The sequence below is a fragment of the Phaseolus vulgaris genome, unplaced genomic scaffold, assembly GCF_000499845.2.
Source record: "Phaseolus vulgaris cultivar G19833 unplaced genomic scaffold, P. vulgaris v2.0 scaffold_20, whole genome shotgun sequence".
NCBI lineage: Eukaryota > Viridiplantae > Streptophyta > Magnoliopsida > Fabales > Fabaceae > Phaseolus > Phaseolus vulgaris.
In genome coordinates, this window is record NW_027174089.1 from 156,901 (window position 1) to 172,998 (window position 16,098).

The 16,098-nt window shown below is 49.6% G+C and overlaps 2 protein-coding genes across 2 annotated transcripts; both read left to right on the forward strand.

Moving 5' to 3' along the window:
- Window positions 1–8,791: 8,791 nt before the first annotated feature.
- On the forward strand, window positions 8,792–11,673 carry LOC137817197 (uncharacterized). Its single transcript, XM_068620442.1, has 3 exons — window positions 8,792–10,001; window positions 10,130–10,834; window positions 11,276–11,673. The coding sequence occupies exons 1-3, from the start codon at window positions 8,792–8,794 to the stop codon at window positions 11,671–11,673; spliced, it is 2,313 nt and encodes a 770-aa protein (XP_068476543.1).
- A 30-nt stretch (window positions 11,674–11,703) lies between these two features.
- On the forward strand, window positions 11,704–12,791 carry LOC137817198 (uncharacterized). The gene is made up of 3 exons (XM_068620443.1): window positions 11,704–11,737; window positions 11,935–12,170; window positions 12,318–12,791. The coding sequence occupies exons 1-3, from the start codon at window positions 11,704–11,706 to the stop codon at window positions 12,789–12,791; spliced, it is 744 nt and encodes a 247-aa protein (XP_068476544.1).
- The last annotated feature ends 3,307 nt before the right edge of the window (window positions 12,792–16,098 follow it).

A 16,098-nucleotide genomic window follows, 5' to 3' on the forward strand; every position in this document is an offset into this window, starting at 1 on the left:
TCAGCCAACCAGGTCTTGTTGAGAGGGTTGAAGAGGAGGTTGGAGAAGGCCAAAGGGTCTTGGGCTGAAGAGGTTCCCCGTATAGTATGGGCGTACCATACCACTGAGCAATCGGGAACCCACGAAACCCCGTTTAGTTTGGTGTATGGGTGTGATGCGATGATTCCAGTTGAAACCCAGGAAAGCTCGCTGAGATTCCAAAACTTTGTGGCGGAAGACTCGAACGAAGAAAGGAGAATGAACTTGGATTTGCTGGATGAGGTCAGGGAGGAAGCACGGGTGAAGGCTGAGGCAGTAAAGAGAAGAGTTGAGTGCAAGTACAACTCCAGAATAAGGCCGAGGCAATTCAAAGATGGTGACCTGGTGATGAGGAAGGCCCACCAATACGAGATGGAGAACAAATTGTCACCCAAGTGGACAAAACCGTTTAGAATAACCGAAGCGCTCGGGAACGGCGCCTACCGCTTGGAGATGCTGGAAGGAGGGGCGATTCCTCGCACTTGGAACGCCACCCATCTCAAGTTTTATTACAGTTAAGGCATAGTAAGTAGAAATTAACTTGAACAGTTTAAGATATTTCAGTTAAAACATTTTTTCAAGGGGGCACTCTTTTTTCCCTAAGGAGGGTTTTTAATGAGGCCACCCAATAAAGAAGGTTTCGAAGTTTATCAAAGTTTCCCAGTTATTAAGTTTGCATGCTCATCGTTTTTTAAGTTTTCGGAAAGAGACTTTATCGCCTTTGTGTAGTTTTAAGCAATGGTGAATTCAGATCGCATGCACCCAGTACAAAGTTTTAAAGTATGAAGTTTTAAACCCTCATCGCCACCTGGCGATCGGAGGTACAAGTTAAAGTTCTAAGTCCCTTCTCACCCTCGAGTGAGTTCAGGCAAGATAAAGCTGAAAAGTCAGGGTTGTTAATGATCTTAAGTATGGGAAAGGAAAGTTGAAGAGAATGCCTTTCCCTTTGAGTGAAACATCAATATTGACCTAGTAAGACCAGTTAAAAAAGAAGTTAAAGGTTGGCTGGGGAAGGTTCGCAGAGGACACCTCACCACCTAAATCATTGTTCTAAAACTCAGGGAGGTAGAGAAGGATCCGAAAGGCGGCTCTACCCCCAGATGAGGGAAAAATGACTTAAGCTATCTCAGGTTAAAGACTCGGGGAAGGTAGAGGGAGATCCAAAAGGCAGCTCTCCTTCCAGACGAGCAAAGATGAAGTCATGAGGTGGCCCCGCAGGGGACGTTTTCAGTTAAAAGGAAAATGGCGTCGCCGAAAGCCTATGGCTTTGAGATTGAAATAGAAAGAGGATTACACGGCGAGAGCCATATCAACGAAGTTTTGGGCGATAACGTAGAAATACGCTTGTCCTTTGGCAGATCAGGCGAGCGAGATTTCAGACGCTAAGATCGACCTACGCCCCTACTGCCAAGTAAGTGATTTCGCGTTAAACGTTATTGCTATAGACTAACAGTTTGTTTAAGTTAAGGTGATTTCCAGAGAATTAAGTACCAATTTGTGCGAAGTACATTGGGTTGAGTAAAAACCAGCCAGTTATACCAGGTGATCGCACAATAGATAAAATTAGAAGGCATATATATATATATATACACATGTATATCAAACAGTTTGAGCAAAATGAAAGTTATTACATAAATCAAAATTAAAATACAAGAGTTTCAGAGGCGGTAAAGTTGAAGTGGCAGATGGGAGCAGCAATTAAGTTGGAGGCATGATCTTGCCATCCACCACCTCGTTGTACACCGAAAACTCAGAGAGGTCAAGATCGGGGAATTTGCAAGCGAACTGCTCCAAAGCTGCTCCAAAGCTGGAGGTAAGAACTTGGGCAGCTTCAAGCTGAAGCTCGTCGATCTTTGTCTTGAACCCACTCTTCTCTTCACGAACCTGGGCAATCTCAAGCTCAAGCTCGTCAGCCTTCTTCTTGAACCCGCTGTTCTCCTCTTGAACATGGGCCAACTCGGAAGTAGTTTCGCTCAGTTCTTTGAGGGCCTTGTCCCGATCTTGTTCAACTTTCCCCAGAAGGGTTTTCCTCTCGGTCGACCTCTTCTCCAGCTTGGCCATCTTTTCCCCGTCAATTTTTCGGGCCTCCTCCAGCTCTGCAATTTTCTCCCTAAAGGGACGAGCTTGCTCTCTAGCTCGACGGCGTCCTAATGTTTGTCGTGCAGTTCAGTCTTGTCCTTGCGCAAACTTTGGAGCTCTTCGTTGAGAGCGTTTTCTACCCGCGAGAACTCGAGCCCTTGCATCATCATGTCGCACTTGACTTTCTCAGCTTCTGCTCTCGCGGTGCTCGCCTCCTCCTGACGGATGCGGTTATCGAGTGCGAAATTGTCCAAGGAGTCTTTTAGCCCTTCACCGATGATTTGAGGAAGACACTCGTCGACCATGGCGTTCAGGCACGCAGTGAAATACTTCAAGGCCTCCTGGAGAGGAGCTGGAAGGGCTGGAGTTGAGGGAGGAGGTGAAGGTTGGTTCTCACCACCACCCTTGCAAGGTTGGATGGCGAGGGGAGCCTCGAGGCGGGGTGGTGAGGCGGGGAGTTCTGTTGCGGCTTGAGAAGAGGCTTGTGTATCAGCAAGCTGTTCAGGTACAGCCTCAGCAGCCGAGGCGTTTGAAGCAAGAACGTCCCCTACGGACTCGAATGGCGTGGAGGCGCTGGGGGGGTTTTCGACGTAGTCTGGGGTGGCGCCCTCAGCTCCTGGTGGTTCGATTACAACTCTCCTCTTCCTCTTGCAGACTAGCCCATCCTCGGTGCTTTCGTCTGCCTCTTCGTCTGACACCACCCTGGGGGCTTTCCTCTTAGCCTTTTTGAGTGGTAGTTTCTTCCGCTCGGGGGCTGGAAGAGCAGCGGCAGTGGATGGGCCAGCTGGCGGAGGTTTGCCTTGGGTGGCGGCGATTTCTGCAACAGAGTTTGGCACGGTTTGGGAGCCCGCCGCCAGGTTGTGAAGCTTGGCTATGGAGCGCAGCTCAGCCATCCTTCCTTTTCCCAACATCATATATGCACAAAGAAGCCAACGATCACAAACCAGTACAAATTCAAGCAGTTGATGATGCACAAGGAAATAAGCAATATGAGTCAATGCATGGACTAGCTAGTTAAGACTACGCGCGAATCAGAACGACGACATCAATGTAAAAACAAGGTGACGCGAATTCAAGGAAAGGGAACTCGGGGAGGAGGGAAGGACAAACCTATATGAACGTCCAGTTGGCCTTCGTGAAATTCATAGGCGATGATGGAGGAGGTGGCCAACGTTACGTTGGAGGAGGCAACTCCTTTCCAGAAGTTGCACGGGTCTTTGTCGAGCTCCCTCATCTTTTCTGGCCCTCTAGCCCTCCTGAAGCTAGTCTCTTTCTTTCCCTTGTCCACCCAATACAAGGGAAATCCATCGAGGAGAGTGGGGTCTTCGTCATTGCAGCAGATGCGCACGAACTTCCCCTTCCAGTCTTTATAGGATTGCTGAAAGATGGAGAGGATGGACCTCCCAGCAACCCCATTGAGGCTGACCCATAGACGATCGCCTGGGTTCTTGGCCTTAAACAGATAAAGGAACACGTCCACCGAAGCTGGATGTCCCAAGTGTGCACAGATGATTTGGTATGCCCTAACGAACGCGCAGCTGTTGGGATGAAGCTGGGTGGGGGCTATGTCAAGCTCAGTCAAAAGCTCCCTCTCGAAACGAGTGAAAGGGAAACGGAGTTTGACTTTCTTGAACATCGTGGCATAGATAAAGTAAAAAGGCTCGCCGTTACTCCCCTAGCTGTCAGTGCAAATGGGTTCTCCGGGAGGACAAGGTCGAACAACCACTTTGTCGTCGTGTTCTTTGCTGAAAGAAAGGTGAGCTTGATCACCTTTCTTGAGGCGGAGGATGTCGAGGTCGGTGTTAATGGAGGAGGTGATGGCAAAATCATTGAGCTCTTCTCGGATTTGTGAGCAAAGGTGCGGAAGCTATGGATTGAGATGTGCAAGATCCTCCTAGGAGCTATGGTGATCTTGAAGGTGCATGATGTGTATGGAAAGAGGGAGGTTCGGCCAGCCCTATGGTAGGTGATGAAGATGAAGATTAGGTCCTAGAAACTAGGCAAAAGCAATGTATAGCACAATATTGGCAGCATAACATTACTCTCATTAATCTTGAAAATACAAGAGCTAGGCATCTCCTTTTATAGGCTAAGGAGGCCGTAAATCCTAAGCTAAGAGAAGATGAAATGTAAGCCAAATAAAATGTAAATGTGAGGCACATGGGCACATGGAGCACATGGGTGCACATGGGTTCACATGGCTACCAAAATCGTCCCTTGATTAGTGAAGGCTTCTAGAAACCTTTGCTAATCAAGGTTAACTCCTCCTTAATTCTAATGTGCAGAAAAATAAACATTTGTCCACATGGCTATGCTATTTACACCCCAATTAAAGCTAAACTACACTTGTTGGGCCTTCACTGAATATGTACTAGTATGCCACTCTCCCATTCATAGCTTGATCCAAGTCTTCTTGTCCTAGACACTCCTAGCTTGTCCTAGACGCTTCCTAGCTTGGTCTTCTTGTCCTAGACGCTCCTAGATTGTCTTAGACGCTCCTAGCTTGGTCTTGTACGTTATTGACTTGGCTCTTGCCTTTCATGAAAGGTTGTGCTTGACCCTCTTCCATCAGGAGGTCTCACCTAGCAAAGCTGAGGAAGCCTAGGGATACAATTGTTTATAGTCTGGGAGTGGTCTCACAACCGTGCTGGTGCGAGGTGGGTTTGGTTGCGGTTGGTTAGGTCGTGAAGGTGCAGGTCTCACGGCCTGAATCGAAGGGATATTAGTATCCCCTGGTGGATTGCAAGAGGAAGAGGGGTTGGCCCTACGAGTTTTCGTCGGAGGGTTTTGAGGAGATGGAGGAGGGTTTGGAGTGACTTTGGAGCGAGCCATCAAAAGAGATGCAAAGAAAATGAAAAAGGAAGAGATGAGAGCTTGAAAATAGAGGGACCCAACAGAAAAAGGAGAAGACAGAGAGGACGAGGGGGGCTCGCGGAGAAAAGGCTAGAAACCCTAAACGCAGGAAAGAGCGAAGCAAAGAACGAAAACAACCCAAAACGTATGCTCCAGATAGTTAATGGATGATGCAAACCGATTAAAATGCAGCAAATATCAATGGGAGTGATAAAAAAGTTACCTTTTGATGATCAGAAGAGCGTTTAGCAAGATGGTGATTGAAGGAGACGAAGCGTTCGCTGAAGCGTTTCGAGAGTTTGGAGTGAGGAAGAAGATAATGAAACAGTGAAGTGGCGCGAAGTTTTTAAGAGTTTCGAACGTTGCGAGAAGCGCAAACGGCAATGAATAATAGTCATTGATAAGTCCACGTGTCGTATGATCGAAGGGGTTGGTGAAGTGTCAAATCAGTGAACAGAATGAGCGCCAACGCGCGAGGCCACGTAGGTCGCCGGAGATTCAACCCTTTAGTCTTTTCGCTGAACAAGTCGCAGCTTAAGACTAGGGGGCTTGTGTACCGACCAGGTCATCAGGTGTGATGACGTGTCTAGCACGTGACTATGTGGGGCGTGCGCAGCAGAACACGTGGACAAGAGAAAGACGAATGGTTTAGAATTAAGCATAGTCGCCGCTCATGGAAGTGGCGTTCTGCAATGTACATAGTCGGTTGTCACCAGGTTTGTGTGTCATCGACGTATTAGATAATGGAAGATCAGGTGGTCTGGCATAGCCGCAAGAAGCACATCGCCGGACTTCCCAGTAAACTCAGTTGTAGCTGTTGGGGGTTCAGGCGAGGAAGTTCAAGCATGTGAGTTCAATAAAGATGATCGTTACGTCAGCATGAGGCGCGAAGGTTAAAAGAGTTGGAGTAAATAGCTTGCTCCTCGACGACAGGATTCCCAGAGTGTACGTTCGTTGATGGCGAGTTCCTCTCAGTTAGAACGTGCATGGCGTGGCAAAGAGGAAGGTGGCACCTGCGACAAGTAGTATCACAGAGATGGTGTACTTTGTTGCATCCGATACTCGCCTTGTCAGGTGGCGTTCCAGAGCGTGTTGCGTGCTAGGTTACACCTTGAGTAGGAGACTTGGTCTCACAACTGCATGCTACGTAGAAATGGCGCTTGAGTTACCCCAACCCAGATGACGACACGTGTAGGGTTGGGTGCTACCTGTTACTCCAACCCAGATGATGACACGTGTAGGGTTGGATGCTACATAGAAGTGGCGTTCAAGTTACCCCCGCCAGATGATGACACGTGTAGGGCTGGCTGCTACCTGCTACCCCAACCCAGATGATGACACGTGCAGGGTTGGATGCGAGCCACGCGTCCAAAGCGTAACTGCCTGGAGAGAGAAAAAACCTAGCTATAAAGGTAAACTTAACAGAATTTGCAGAGGTACGGTTTTCATTACGGCTCATTGTTTTGGGTTGAGTGCACTTTAGTACGGTTCTACAGAGTATAGTTTTCTCTCAGTTTTTGGGTGTTCTTGTCACTGACTTGAGCGTCGGAGCGCCACCGGCCGCAGAGGCGCCATCTTGTGTTTTCACGATCTCAGAGAGACTATCTGTGGTGTGGACTTGAAGGGCACGTGGTGTCAAGCTGGTGAGGAAGATCGTGACGAGGCAACGCTCTTGCGCTAGGTCAACCGACATGATCATCTCCCATATTTTCTCATCCCCCTACCTTGCATCATAATAATTTGGTGCTTTCATTGACCTATCTCCATGCCTCCCAAACCTAACAAAGATTTAGATGAAACCTTCCATACCATTTTAGAAACCTCCTCCAAACTCAAACCGAACAAAATCATGGCCACCATAAAGTCCATTATAATATCTTGCATTACACTCTAGAAAATCGCATAAAAAATTTGGAATCCAAAGAGGAAACTCACACCCTATATACCATATTTACATCCATACCTCCCACAATAATACCCTCACATATTAACATACCTCCCACAATACTACCCCCAATGAAGCGGGCTTCTCGTCTACTTCATTTTTCGTAGAGACCATACCACCCATCCCACCTCACCCATAGTTTTTCCTGCCTCATCAACCGTTTTTGCCACAACCATGTCCATTCTCCCCCTTTCTATTTCTCCACCTCCCCTCATTCCTTGTCCACCAAAAATCCAATTATCTTTCTTTGATGGTTCTGACCCACTATATTGACTTTTTCAGGCTGCTTAATCTTTTTCAGTTTTACAATATTGTTTGGGACTCTCGCCTATATATGGCAACCTTCTACATGCGCGATGATTCTCTTAGCTGATTCAAATGGATGTACCAAAATCATAAACTAAGTGGCTAGATCTCTGTACCGTCCCGTCCCCGGGCGTTGACCAAAGTTAGAGTCAAAGTCAAAGTCAACGTATGGTGGAGCCCCTCAAAGGGGGGCCCAAGGGAAGAAAGTCAACAGGTTGACCGCTTAAGGCGTCGCCAAGGTGAGGCGTAGCCAAGGTGAGGTGTTGCCAGGTGTAGGCGTCGCCAAGTTAAGGCGTCACCAGGATGAGACATCGACGGAGTCGCCCCCCGATACCCACGGGTAGGAAAGACCGTGGAGGGGGCGACACCGCGAGAGGCCTCAGTACCTCAGAACAGTAATAAAGAGAAGAGAAAGGTGGCCTCAAGGCCATAGTTCTAGTACCAGTAGGGGGTAACCTGACTCGTGAAGTACCCACGCCAACGCTGGGAGGCTCCTGGGACAGATACGACCTATGAGAGGGCCACGCCCGAGGGAGAACCATGTGCATGGTACGACAGAAAGGTAGATACACTCCCAGGGCGAGTGACTAGAGGTTGGGGCGCATGAGTTGGCACCCAGAAAGTCACCCCTTGTGCCAGATACACTCCGAGAAGGAGGACTTGCACGATGGATTATCCCTAAGTTGGGTTACGGCGCTGTAAGGCCCTCCACGAAGAGTAGCGATCAAGTCAGAAGAATACGTGGCAGTAAGCACTGAAACATCAATGTTTTCTTGAAAGTTCGCTAAGGTACGCATTAATTTAGTTTACGTTTTGAATGCTTTAAAGCACTTTAAATGCTTTAAACATTTTAAACGTGTTGAACGTTTTTATACGCTTTGAATACGCTTTAAATGCTTTAGACGTTTAAAAGGGGCTTTAGACACCTTTTATTTTTACACACACAAACCCTAGTTGTTTTGCTCGTGCACCCACTGTACGTACATGCAATTAGGGAGAAAACCAGTCACTCAGTTATCTGACCACCTTCAGAGTATCCATTCACGGTGTTCCGATACGGAGTTGTGTCACCTTTGATGTTTCTCGTTTGCTGACTTGATCGTCGGAGTGCAAACGGCCGCGAGGGCGCCCCTTTGTCCACTTCGTTTCAGGTACTCACAGGCGGTGCAGAACGAAGGTGCCCTAGCTCGCGAGGATAAGCCACGCACAAAGACGTCCCTGGTAAACCGGCGGGAAAATTTGGCGCCCACCGTGGGTCCGATTTAAAACAACAGTCCCATCACACAGTTCTTCAGTTCCAGTTTTCAAGCTACTTTCTTCAAGATTTCTCCAAGATCCACCGTTCGTCGTGAACTTTGAGCAGTTGTACCAAGTGCTCTGGGTTCAGTTTGTTTGTGTTTATTAAAGTCAAGTTCCCAACGTCCCTTGGAGTTGCACGACAGCTAGAAGAAGTTCCAGAAACCACAGATGATGAGATCCACGAGGCAAGGTACGACGCACGCTAAGAGTGAAGAGATGACCATGCAGCAGCTGGGTATGATGCAGGGATTGCAAGAAGCAATGGCAGCGTGAAAGGCTGAACAAGATCGCATGCAGGAGGATCTCGCGGCGTCTCAGGCGAGAAATGAGGAGCTCTATCGCATGAATGAGGAGTTGCGCCGCGGGTGGTGCAACCACACAGGACAATGCGACGTAGATGAGCCTGAGCCTTTCACCCCACCAAGGGAGTTTTCTACGCCGTTCTCGCAGCAGATCCTGGAGACGGTGATCCCCAACACATTCACTGGGCTCAAGGTGACGTTCACAGGGATGGAGGACCCTGAGGCGCATCTCACTGCGTTCCACACGCAGATGATGCTGGTTGGCGGCTCCGACGCCGTAAGGTGCAAGCTCTTCATGAGCACCTTGACTGGGATGGCCATGGATTGGTTCATCAGCTTCCCCGAAGGTCATATCACGTCTTTCGCACAGCTTTCACAGCTATTCAGAGAGCAGTATCTAGCCAACAGGGCTCCACCACCAGTTTCATACGACCTGTTCGACGTGAAGCAATATCAAGGCGAGACCTTGAAGGAATACATAAATCGCTTTGGGGCGCAAGTGGTGAAGGTTGGCACCACAGAAGAACCCATGATCGTGTACGCATTCAGAAAGGGGGTGTGCCCTGGGCCTTTTTACGAATCAATCATCCGCAACCGCCCCAAAACTTTCACTGAGATCAGGCGTCGCGCGGTGGAACATATCGCCTCTGAGGGTGAAGTATACGAGAAACGCACAAGTATTGCGCCCACGCGCCCAAGAATGCAAACGTGTGCACAACCCGCCAGTGTCAACGAGGCCACGACGGGAAGGAAGAGCTTGGAGAGGAGATGCCCCTATAAGGCGAGGAGGCCCCAGCCCAGGGGTCAAGCAGAGGGAAACAGGCCAGCAAGGGAAGGAAATAGACCGCTGAGGCACAATTTTGTGCTGGAGCTAAAAGACCTCATTGTTGTGCCCAACATAGCTGACAGGTTGAGGCCACCGGTGAAGTCCGACAAGGTGCTGGGACCTCACAAAGAGTCGTGGTACGAGTTCCACGAGGCGTTCGGGCACCATATCAACAACTGCTTGGCGTTGGGCTATCAGTTGGATGAGCTTGTGAAGAATGGTTTCCTGAAGGATTATCTTGCTGGGTCTGCTACAACCACAACCCTAGCGATGCCAGAGGGGGATCAGGCGCATGAAATGCCGATCCATGGAGAAGTGCACACCATTTCTGGTGGCTTTTCTGGAGGAGGGCCCCTGCCTCTCAGCGTAAGAGGTATGTGAGGATAGTGAATTCAGTGGCTGAGGGGGATTCGGATGACCAGTGGGAGTCAGACCTTGTGTTCACCAGGGCTGACCTACGGGATGTTGTCCCACATGACAATGACCCTGTGGTCATTTCAGTTGTCACGACTGGGAGGAAGGTGCATAGGGTTCTCGTCGACCAGGGCAGTTTTGCAGATGTCATGTTTTGGTCGACGTTTAATAAGTTGCAATTGTCCCCTGACCTGCTGAGGCCCTACACCGGGTGTTTGTATGGGTTCGGGGAGAACCAAGTTGAGGTACGAGGATACCTAGAGCTGAGAACGACGTTCACAGATGGAACGACGTCACGTACCGAGAGCATTCGGTACTTAGTTGTAAACGCCAATTCGACCTACAACATCTTGTTGGGCAGACCAACACTGAATAGGCTAAGGGCAGTGTCCTCCACTCGCCACATGAAGATGAAGTTGCCAGATCTGAGTGGCAAGGTGATTGTGATAAAATCTGATCAAGAGGAGGCCCGGAAATGCTATGAGAATAGCTTGAAGACAAAGAGAGGCGTGTTCATGGTACTTGAGCAGACGCTTGTTTCGGATACGCCAATGGAAGTAGAGCCCTTGGAAGAGGCGACGCCCGCGGGGTCGACGCTTGTTGAGGCCTCACACGCAGAGGTGACTTCCAAGGAGGATGCGCCCATGGAGGAAGCGTCAGAGGAGGCGACACCCGAAGCACCCGATGGGGCGATGCCTATAGAAGAAGATTGCATAAATGAATCTCGTGCAGAGAGCATGCGGGATAGGCAACCCCAACCAGTAGACAATGTGGTGGAAAGGCATATAGGAGGTAAGATGTTCAAGTTGGGACGTTTGTTGAGCCTAGAAGAACAAGATGAAGTGGCAGTCGTGATCTCACGCCATTTAGATGCGTTCGCATGGACCGCCTCAGACATGCCAGGCATCGACCCAGATTTTTTGTGCCACCACCTTACCATGGACGCCAAGGTTCGCCCGTACGGTAGAGAAGGAGGAAGTTCAACGAAGAGCGATGCCTCATCGTGAGGGAAGAGACGCAGAAGTTGCTAAGCGCCGGGCACATCAGGGAGATACAATACCCTGAGTGGCTGGCCAACGTAGTTCTAGTGAAGAAGGCGAATGTGAAGTGGAGGATGTGCGTTGAGTTCAAAGATTTGAACAAGGCGTGCTCCAAAGATTCTTACCCGCTGCCCAACATCGACGCGTTGGTGGACGGCGTGCAAAATGCTGAGTTTCTTGGACGCATTCTCAGGTTACAATCAGATCAAGATGCACCCAAGAGATGAATGTAAAACGGCGTTCATGACGGAGACATGCAGTTACTGTTATAAGGTGATGCCGTTTGGGCTGAAGAATGCAGGCGCCACCTACCAGAGGCTAATGGACCAGGTCCTTCCACCCATGTTGGGAAGAAACGTGCAGGCCTACATAGATGACATGGTGGTGACTTCGCATGAGAGAGGGCAGCACGCAGCAGATCTGGAAGAGCTGTTCGCCACAATTGCCAGATACCGCCTCAAGTTAAACCCGGAGAAATGCGTTTTTGGCGTCGAGGCGGGGAAGTTCTTGGGATTTATGCTCACTGAGAGGGGGATAGGGGCGAACCCTGACAAGTGTGCAGCTATCATCACCATGAGGAGCCCGACCTAAGTGAAAGAAGTACAACAGCTGACTGGGAGGATGGCGGCCCTGTCAAGATTCGTATCTGTTGGAGGTGAGAAGGGCCACCCCTACTTCCAGTGCCTTAAGAGGAATAGCCGTTTTGCATGGACAGATGAGTGTGAAGTAGCATTCCTCAAGTTGAAGGAGTACTTGGCGACGCCACCGTTGCTTTGCAAGCCACGGGTAGGCGTCCCCCTTCGTTTGTACTTCGCTGTGACTGAGTGGGCTATTAGTTCTGTGATGGTCCAGGAGCAGGATCAAGTGCAGAGGTCAATCTACTTCGTAAGCAAGGCTTTGCAAGGCCCAGGATCGAGGTAGCAGTCGTTGGAGAAGGCGGCGTTGGCAATAGTGTTTTCGGCCAGGAGGCTCTGCCACAATTTTCACAGCTTCACGGTGGTGGTGATGACGAACCTCCCCATTCAGAAAGTACTTCAGAAGCCAGATGTAGCTGGAAGGATGGTTCGCTGGGCGGTGGAGCTGTCAGAGTTTGATATCTAGTACGAACCCAGGGGATCCATCAAAGGGCAAGTCTACGCAGATTTCGTCGCAGAGCTCTCACCAGGAGGTGCCCCCCAAGAGGTGGAGTTAGGATCACAGTGGATGCTCTCAGTGATGGGTCCTCCAACCAACAGGGGAGTGGCGCTGGAATAATCTTGGAGGGGCCTAACGGAGTGTTGATTGAGCAAGCCTTACGCTTCGCTTTCAAAGTAAGCAATAACCAAGCGGAGTACGAGGCGCTGATTGCTGGAATGCTCTTGGCCAAAGAAATGGGCGCTCAAAGCCTCTTGGCGAAGAGTGATTCCCAGTTGGTCACAGGACAAGTAACAGGGGAGTACCAGGCAAAGGATCCACAAATGGCTGCGTACTTAAGGTACGTCGAAGTGTTGAAGGGAGCTTTCGCTGCGTTTGAGCTGGTGCATGTCCCTAGAGAGAAAAATGCCAGAGCTGACCTGCTCGCCAAGCTGGCTAGCTCAGGCAAGGGGGAAGGCAGAGGACATTCATCCAAGAGACGCTCAAAACGCCGCGAAAGTTTGTGTCAGACAACAAGGTGGATGTCCTTCACATTAGCGCAGCAAGAGGAAAGCCAAGGAACCATCGCTCTTTGATTCAAGATACGGCGAGGGCACCCCGCATCAGCACCTACGCGGCCTCGCCCGAAGGAGAGAAGTGCGTGCATGTATGTGCCTTGGAGGAAGGCGACACGTGGATGACGCCTTATAGGCGATACATTGCAGATGGAATTCTCCCAACAGAGCCTGGAGAGGGAAAAAGGATAAAGAAGATATCTACTAGGTACACTCTCGTTGATGGAGTACTGTTTTGGCATGGCTTCACACACCCAATTCTGACATGTGTGAGTGGCGACGAGTGTACGAGGATCATGTCAGAGCTTCATGAGGGGATTTGTGGAAGCCACGTGGGAGGAAGATCATTAGCTTCCAAGGTGATTCGCGCAGGGTTTTATTGGCCATCAGTGAGGGAAGATTGTGTAAGATACGCCCAGCAATGCAAACAGTGCCAGATGCATGCAGACTGGCATAAGGCACCTCCAAAGGAGCTGAGATTGATTTACAGCCCGTGGCCCTTCCACACATGGGTAATCGATATTCTGGGGCATTTCCCTCTGGCGATAAGGCAAATGAAGTATTTGATAGTCGCCATCGAGTACTTCACGAAGTGGATAGAGGTAGAACTAGTGGCACAGATCACTGCGCACAAGGTACAACACTTTGTTTGGAAGAACATTGTGTGTCGTTTCGGGGTGCCAAGGCGTCTCATCTAAGATAATGGCACTCAGTTTGCGAGCCAACAGTTGCGGAAGTTGTGTGCAGAAGTGGGAATCAAGCAGGTGTTCGCATCAGTCGAACACCCCCAGACGAATGGGCAGGTAGAGTCAGCAAATAGATTTTTGTTGAGGGGATTGAAGCGAAGGCTTGAGAAGGCTAAAGGGGCGTGGGCAGAAGAAGTACCAAGAATAGTGTGGGCTTACCACACCACGCCTCAATCTTCCAACATGGAGACGCCTTTCAACCTAGTATACGGGTCAGATGCCTTGATCCCAGTAGAGATCCACGAGAGTTCTCCACGCTTCCTAAGCTTTGTGGCAGAAGAATCCAACGAAGAAAGAAAAGTGAATCTAGACCTGTTAGACGAGGCCAGGGAGGAAGCGAGGATAAAGGCTGAAGCCGTGAAAAGAAGAGTAGAGCATCAGTACAGCTCTAAGGTGAAGCTGCGGCAGTTCCAAGTTGGCGACCTGGTCATGAGGAAGGCTCATCCTTACGAGTTGGAGAACAAGTTGTCTCCCAAATGGACCGGACCCTTCAGTGTGACCGAAGCCAAGGGAAATGGCTCGTACAATCTAGAGACTCTAGAAGGGGGGCCCATTCCACACAGCTGGAATGCGGCCAATTTAAAATTTTATTTCAGTTGAAAGTTATGAAACACACAGTTGTAAAGGGGACACTCTTTTTCCCTCTCGGGGGTTTTTTAATGAGGTCACCCAAGTAAAAAAAGAAAGTTCAAGTAAAGCTTTGCCCCAGTTTTCCACTCCCACATGATGTAAGAGCAAAGATTAAGAAACAAAACAGATACTCAAGGCGTCGCCAAGCGTAGGCGTCGCCAGGTGTAGGCGTCGCCAGGAGTAGGTGTCGCCAGGCGAAGGCGACGCCAGGTGTAGGCGTCGCCAAGATAAGTCATCGCCAAGATGAGGCATCTCCAAGATGAGGGGTCGCCAAGATGAGGCGTCGCCAAGATGAGGGAGCAGGCGTCAAATTCAGAGCAAGTAGCAGGAGCTCATGCTCATGCCCAGAGATAAAGACAAAAGGTATGTTCAGTATAAGTTAAAATCCGGGTGTCTAGTCCCTGAGCAGGGGTTAAGGGTTTTCTTCGAGACGTGCCCTCCTCAGGTATGAATAGCTAGCCCTGGTGTCTGGTGTTTAGACACCTCGCAAGGAAGTGGCGGGGGGCGTTTCCTTCGAGTGTGGGCATCAGGCAGTAAGAAGTTTTGGAGCAGTGGAGAACCAGGTCACTTGGTGCAGATACACGTAGCTGAGGAGAAGTGCCATCCTTCGGGAAACCTTCTTCTTGGGCGTAATCACCAAAACCCCTGGTCATCTTGGTGTTTAGACACACCAGGGACGATACGGCGATGCTTACAACACGCCTCTCCCTGGGCGTGGGCACCAAGAACACTAATCGCCTTGGTGTTTTCAAATACCCTGGGGACGAAACGACACTACCCCCGGGTGGGCCTCTCCTCAGGCGTGGGCACCAAGCGCGTAGAGATAAGGGCTAAGTTGCCTTGATGTTTAGACACCCCGTGGACGATACGGCGATGCTGTAATAGGCCTCTCCACGGGCGTGGACATCAAAGCGTGACTTTGTCCCAAGTGTTTAGACACGCTGAGGACGATACGACCCCGCGGTTAGCAGGTCTCTCCTCGAGCGTGGACACACAGTACAGATCAGATAAAGCCCTTCCTCGCCCTCGAGCGACGTTGAGGCCCTAGAAGAGATCAAGTTCTCCCTCGCCCTTGAACGATGTAGAGGCCAAAAAAGAAGATGAGACCCCTTTTTTCATCTTAAGCGATGATAAGCTAGCAATGCCTTTGGCAATAAGTTCCTGGGGACACAAGACAAGTAAGTAAAGATCAAGAAGAAGAAGAAGCATAAAAACACGAGTTATCAAAGACAAGAAAAATGCGCGAAGTTAAATCCTCCTTTGCCTTTGGGCAATGACGAGGCAAGCGACGCCTTCATGAGGAAGATCCCTCGCAGATACGAAGGCCAAGTGAAGTTCTAAGTGAGAAGATCAAGAAAGGTTATGCATTGTGTCCCATAAGGGAAGAGTAAAAGGAAAGGTCACGTGCTACCTAAAGAGTTAAAGTCAAACACGATGAAGAGATGTATCGAGGGCAAGACGTTCGATATAGTAAAGGAAGCAGAGGCGGATGAAAGAACAAGAGAAGCTAAAGGTACACAAGTATGTAAAGATAAAGCTCAAATAACATTTAAAGCAGAGTCAAGAGTCAGAATTACAGGTCCAAATGTTGGAAAATACAAATTTGCAAAAAAGGTGATCAATCAAGAGCAGTTCATTCCCCAAGGTCGAGGGGCACCACCTTCCCCTCGACGATTTGGTGCAGTTTGAGGTATTGATCTACGGGTTCTCGCACGTGGCTTGGGCCAGAGCCTCTTTGAATCCCTCATCAAAGGTGTTGGCCATATCCTCGAGCAATTCTTTGTTGGACTTCTCCAACTCTTCAATCCTAGAGTCCCTGGTGGCTAGCTGTTTGTCTAGAAACTCCTTCCCCACCTGAAGCTTGCTCACATAAGCTTGGAGCTTACCGTTCTCAGCTTGGAGAAGGAGGAACGCTTCGGTCTTTGCAGCTAGCTCCCCCTCAGTCTTCCCAA